A 6,327-nucleotide genomic window follows, 5' to 3' on the forward strand; every position below is an offset into this window, starting at 1 on the left:
AAATGACCAACATCTTTATAAGGTGCTTTACATAAACCTGCATGCAACAAAAAATAATGATCACACAATTTACTTCTTACAAACGCTTTATTTTTCTGATTGTGAAGGTTACAGGTAGAGTGAGTGGACCAAAGCGAGGTGCACTGGTTTATTAAGTTCAGAGGTTCAGATGTGTTCATGAGATGTGTTGAGCACAGGTCAGGTGTGTTGAGCACAGGTCATGTGTGTTGAGCACAGGTCATGTGTGGTGTTCATGAGTTTTGTTGAGCACAGGTCAGGTGTGGTGTTCATGAGTTGTGTTGAGCACAGGTCAGGTGTGGTGAGCACAGGTCAGGTGTGGTGTTCATGAGATGTGTTGAGCACAGGTCAGGTGTGGTGTTCATGAGTTGTGTTGAGCACAGGTCAGGTGTGGTGTTCATGAGTTGTGTTGAGCACAGGTCAGGTGTGTCGAGCACAGGTCAGGTGTGGTGGTCATGAGATGTGTTGAGCACAGGTCAGGTGTGGTGTTCATGAGTTGTGTTGAGTACAGGTCAGGTGTGGTGTTCATGAGTTTTGTTGAGTACAGGTCAGGTGTGTTGAGCACAGGTCAGGTGTGGTGTTCATGAGTTTTGTTGAGTACAGGTCATGTGTGGCGTTCATGAGTTGTGTTGAGCACAGGTCATGTGTGGCGTTCATGAGTTGTGTTGAGCACAGGTCATGTGTGGTGTTCATGAGTTTTGTTGAGTACAGGTCATGTGTGGCGTTCATGAGTTGTGTTGAGCACAGGTCATGTGTGGTGTTCATGAGTTTTGTTGAGCACAGGTCAGGTGTGTTGAGCACAGGTCATGTGTGGTGTTCATGAGTTTTGTTGAGTACAGGTCATGTGTGGCGTTCATGAGTTGTGTTGAGCACAGGTCAGGTGTGTTGAGCACAGGTCAGGTGTGTTGAGCACAGGTCATGTGTGGTGTTCATGAGTTTTGTTGAGTACAGGTCATGTGTGGTGTTCATGAGTTGTGTTGATCACAGGTCAGGTGTGGTGTTCATGAGTTGTGTTGAGCACAGGTCATGTGTGGTGTTCATGAGTTGTGTTGATCACAGGTCATGTGTGGTGTTCATGAGTTGTGTTGAGCACAGGTCAGGTGTGTTGAGCACAGGTCATGTGTGGTGTTGATGAGTTTTGTTGAGTACAGGTCATGTGTGGCGTTCATGAGTTGTGTTGAGCACAGGTCAGGTGTGTTGAGCACAGGTCATGTGTGGTGTTCATGAGTTTTGTTGAGTACAGGTCATGTGTGGTGTTCATGAGTTGTGTTGATCACAGGTCATGTGTGGTGTTCATGAGTTGTGTTGAGCACAGGTCAGGTGTGGTGTTCATGAGTTGTGTTGAGCACAGGTCATGTGTGGTGTTCACAAGGCGTGTTGAGTGTAGAGTTTGTTTGTGGAGTGGTCTGTGCTGGGCTGCTGTGAGGCTCCTGCTGAAGGTCCAGCGCTGCTGAAGTAGAACGGCAGATGAGAGATGTGTCCATCAGACCAGCACTGCATTTAAAAGACAGAAAAAAAATGTCTAAACATCATCTGCGGTCGCACCTGGAAAGGATTTTGTTTCATTAAAGGGTTTGAAAGACATTTGAAGTATTCTGAAGCTTTGCTCACCACAGTGAGGAGAGCACCGTGTTGAAAGTGAGGATGAAACTGCATGAATCTGGGTTCTGTTCCGTCTTCTCCCATCACAAAACCACTGAACCAATGAGGAGCACAAGCAGAAATAAAGATGTGAGTCCTTCACACGCTACATATTCCTCATTTGAATATCATACACACCATGGCAGCAGCTCAAGAACTGGACTGGAGCGTGTTTTAAACACCGCGATGACAGACGGGTGACTGACGGCCTGAGAATCACCTGCACACAACAAACACATGTTGTGTTTCTTCTAACAAACGCTCTCTGCTAGGCACGCTAACCTGAAGAACTGTGTCAGTAGTGTGAGAAGAAGTGTACTTTACCTTTGAGAAGCACAGCCAGTCTTTCCCCTCGAGGATCCCACGCAAGAGAGCGCACCTCACCACCAACACTAGCCAACACAAGAGACCAGTCAATGTTCATGAACATCAAGAAAGAGACTCTTGTGACATCAGCATCTGGGTTTACTGACACACAACACCTTCACGGTCAAGAGAGGAGCAGATCTTGTGTGAAACAGACTTACGTGATGTCTCCATCAGGTCCAGTGAAGCTGGTCTCTGACAGATCAGCCACTACAGTCGCAGCTTTAGGACCTCCTGAAACACACTCATGTTAGGTACGGTCACGGTCATCACAGATGTCACACACACACACACACACACATCCAGCATAAGCAGTACCTGTGAGATCAGAGAAGGTGAGAGCGTAGACGAGTCTCTCGCCCTGAATACTGAACAACAAACAGCTGCCGTCTGGACTCCAGCAGCCCGACTGAACGCCAGAGATCAACAAACACACCACAGTCAGTGATCTGAACATCTTATGAGCGCTGTGTCATACAGCCACTTCTCTACTACACACAAAACTCTCACACACACACCCGAGTTATTATAGTTTTGTGTATTTGACTTTTATTCATACTTTAAATTAGCTTTTGTGTTCATTTTGGTTCAAGATTTGCTATTTTGATATATGTGACCCTGGACAACAAAACCTAAACCCTAAGCTGAATAAATAAGATTTCTATTGATGTGTGAGTTGTTAGAATAAGTCAATATCGCCTGAGATACAACCATTTAAAACTCAGGAATCCAAAAAAAAATGAAAATATTGAGAAAATGGCCTTTGAAGTTGTTAATCAGAGGTGGCACTGGATGGACTGCCAATCACTCCACTCACAAAAAGAAAGTTTTTATATATTTAAGGTAGGAAATGTACAAAAGATCTTCATGACACATGATCTTTACTTAATATCCTAGTGATTTTTGGCATAAAAGAAAAATCGATAATTTGGACCCATACAATGTATTTTTGTCTTTTAGTAAAAATTTTCCCGTGCTACTTAAGACTGGTTTTGTGATCCAGGGTCACATATGCTTCTGTCATTTTATTATTTATATGTTAATCTTTCTGTTGCTATATAAAATTCATTCATTTTTTATTAATTAAAAGTGTATAATTATCACTTTAGTGCCTTCAACTAATTTCAGTTGATTTTGAAGCAACATTTACATTTTCCTTTGGTTTAGTTTTTCCAGTCATGGTTTTAGGTCAATATTCTATTTGATTTCAATGAACCGTAATGTTTTAAAACATTTAATTTCAGTAAATTAAAATAACCTTGAGATGTGTCTGGCTGACGTAATTCTGATGTCAGCACACAATATAAAAGAACAAGAGTCTGAGGGGCCACTCTCTTTAGACAAGGTTGATCTGACCCCTGACCCACAACAGATCGGACAGTGCGAGTACACTCACCTGACAGCTGCCTTTAACACACGGCCACCTCTCACAAGTCCACATGCGCGTCTCCCACACCCTGAAACACACCCACACAAACTCTCTTCAGTCTTTGTATAGTTTGTGTATGATGACAGCGAGCAGGTCATGTGACGGTCAGGGCTCACCTGAAGAGCGCTGAAGGTGTGGCGGCCAGCAGCCGACTGCCATCTGGAGACCAGGACAGGTACGTGACGCCTCCTCCACCAACTCGCTGTAAAGGCACACAACCTTCTGCTGCCACATCCCACACCTGCAACACATCACACAAAACAACACAAACTCACACCATGAGCTCGCTTGCACTCTCTTACAGTTCATGTGGGTTCAAATAATGCTGGAAATCATAAACCTGATCAAAACAGAGACATGAGTGATAGAGGTCAAGCCAAAGGATCGCTGTGTGACGTCCTCTGCAGTTAAGGACAGGGTAGGCCATTCTTTCCACATACATGTTATCATTTATGCTTTTCACAGATCATCTGGAAGACATCAAAGACATCCATCACGTCTAAATCACAGACTTGTTTACCATCATGGCAGTATCGACAGGTGACGCAGACACCAGCAGAGATCCAGTGGGAGACCAGGAGATGGACGTGATGGGGGAGTGACCCGGATGAGACAGGACCTGAGCGCAGCCGGACGACGGCCTACAGACGACAGGTGTGAGCAGGTGTTTCATACGTCTGCAGGTGTGAGGAGTGTGCAGGTGATGGTCAGTACCTGGTGGAGAGAGAGGTGGGATCCACGTGCCATATGAGCAGACAGCTCTGACAGGCCACCGCCAGCACTGATCCACACAGAGGTTTCCACTGCAGGTCACACACTGACCTCTGACACCGGTGCTTCAGCGTGGGGCTCAGGGAACTGACACACACACACACATGTCAACAGTGCTGTTATGACATGCTACAGATATCAAGCGCGTGTCACGTACCTGTTAGACTTGTAGATTTTGATGGAGTCGTCCTGTAGAGCCACGGCAAACTTGTCAGTGTGAGCATGCCAAGCGAAGCTTCTTATAGCGCTGTCAGACCTGAAAATAAATAATCGCATGAATGATTTCTTACATTCCTCCTCATTCAGAGCAGACGTCAACAGCTGATGACATACCAGTCCAACATCTGTGAAAACTCGGCCACCATCTCATCTCCACTCAGCTAGACAACAGAAACAGACATTTCTAGGTTAATATCCATGAGCGCGGAGGATGTGTAGACGCGCGTGCCCATACTCACAGTCAGATGTGGAAAGAGTGAACCGTGAAATGAAGACGCCCACCGCAGCAGAGCCAACAGACACCCCGAGCTCACAGCTAACCACCTGGGCACTAAAACACAGTTCAACCCCTATGACATCATGCTTCACACACACAACTCCACTAGTGTGTTATTACATCATACCCTCCTCAGCACTGTTTGTGATTTCATCCAGAAGACCGTGAAGACCAACATCACGCCTGAACAATGTAAACCAAACATGAGATCATGTCGTTAAAGGGACGGTTCAGCCAAACATGAGAACTCTTTCATCACTTATTCAGCGTCATTTCAAATCCGTGTCCATCTTTCATCTTCCGAACACAAAAGAAGATATTTTGAAGAATGTTGATCATCAAACAACACTGCAACCGATTGTATGAACACAAAAACACCAGACGTTTCTCAAAATATCTTCTGTTGTGTTCCACTGAAGGAAGAGCCACACGCAGATGAGACAGAGAAGAGACACACCAGGCTCCAGCGCTCCTCATCCACAGCGTGTCTGTCTGGTCCAGAAAAGCGGATTTACTGCTGCAGCTCTCCGGACGACTGTGACCCTTCAGAACATCTCTGCTGAACTCAGGACTGGGCAGATCATACAGCTGTATCACACACACACACACACACACACACACGCGCACGCACACACGCACGCACGCACGCACGCGCACACACACACACACACATTTTGTCAGGACACGTATTTATGTTTGGTGTTTGGACAGTATAGAAGTATCTGAACCTGTTTGTTGTGTCCCTGCAGCAGCTCGTTGTTGTGTTCGTACAGAGTCGCACCAATAGTGCGCGGTGACGGAAACAGACTCAGAGAACACATGATCCGTCTACACAACACACACATTCACACAACAACCGTAAATTCTACACATGACCTCAACAGTTCGGGTCGAGTTGTTATTACTGAGTGACAGTTACTCACTTTCTGATGAGATTAACGCTGCCGTTTCAACTCGAGATCTCGCGCCTTCGCTTCCACAACAGGAAGCGACAGGACAAACTATGAGCTTTCATAATAAAAGTCCCCCAACGAACACTAAGGTAAAATAATCAAACGAATTTCACGTTTAGCATACTTTGTGCCCTGTTTAATTACAAGACCTTTCAATATTTATTAGTTATTGTTTCCTTTTTTGTAAGAATAATACCTCTTTTGTTTTTATTTATAAGATCATTTTTCAACTTTGTTTAAAGTAGCATCATGTGTTTGTGATCAATACGGTCCCTGATGTATCTGCTGTAAATGTGTTTTTGGTTATGTGGTGTTTATCTGATTTAAAAACTTTATGGCTATATTTACAATGACATACTACCACATAAGTATCACAGTGTGTCTCGAGTATAAAGTGTTTTGTCTGTAGGGATATATATTGACATTTATCTACTGCATTGTTTTTTTTTTATATACATCACAATTTTATACAACTTGTGTTGCGCAAAAGTGCTTCACAATTCACATAAAAGAACACATACAATTTAAAATAAAAACAACACATACCACCTTAACACACAAACAATCAGAGTAAAAATCTATCATACTGACTGACAAATTGAATCTAAGAGATGTTGTTAAACCATAGTGTTGAACACGGGTAAAGACCCGGC

General features: G+C 44.2%; 1 protein-coding gene across 1 annotated transcript; it reads right to left on the reverse strand.

Annotated features, from left to right (window-relative positions):
- Positions 1 to 68: 68 nt before the first annotated feature.
- aaas (achalasia, adrenocortical insufficiency, alacrimia) lies at positions 69 to 5,723 on the reverse strand. Its single transcript, XM_056755911.1, has 17 exons — positions 5,645 to 5,723; positions 5,450 to 5,549; positions 5,179 to 5,309; positions 4,849 to 4,904; positions 4,684 to 4,775; positions 4,559 to 4,605; positions 4,383 to 4,481; positions 4,169 to 4,312; positions 3,975 to 4,095; positions 3,571 to 3,695; positions 3,422 to 3,482; positions 2,344 to 2,434; positions 2,187 to 2,259; positions 1,984 to 2,051; positions 1,798 to 1,879; positions 1,630 to 1,714; positions 69 to 1,512 (listed from the first exon to the last, which is right to left on the reverse strand). The coding sequence occupies exons 2-17, from the start codon at positions 5,540 to 5,542 to the stop codon at positions 1,384 to 1,386; spliced, it is 1,497 nt and encodes a 498-aa protein (XP_056611889.1). The 5' UTR covers positions 5,543 to 5,549; positions 5,645 to 5,723; the 3' UTR covers positions 69 to 1,383.
- Positions 5,724 to 6,327: the final 604 nt, after the last annotated feature.

Source organism: Triplophysa dalaica, chromosome 8 (genome assembly GCF_015846415.1).
Source record: "Triplophysa dalaica isolate WHDGS20190420 chromosome 8, ASM1584641v1, whole genome shotgun sequence".
Classification (NCBI taxonomy): Eukaryota; Metazoa; Chordata; class Actinopteri; order Cypriniformes; family Nemacheilidae; genus Triplophysa; species Triplophysa dalaica.

Bases quoted from the DNA above. Each gene is read 5' to 3' on its own strand.
- aaas (XM_056755911.1), bottom strand. From the start codon at position 5,542: ATGTGTTCTCTGAGTCTGTTTCCGTCACCGCGCACTATTGGTGCGACT. The intron at 5,310-5,449 runs GTTCAGATACTT...TGTGTGATACAG, and splicing joins TGCAGGGACACAACAAACAG to CTGTATGATCTGCCCAGTCC. The intron at 4,313-4,382 runs GTACGTGACACG...TGTGTGTGTCAG, and splicing joins AAAATCTACAAGTCTAACAG to TTCCCTGAGCCCCACGCTGA.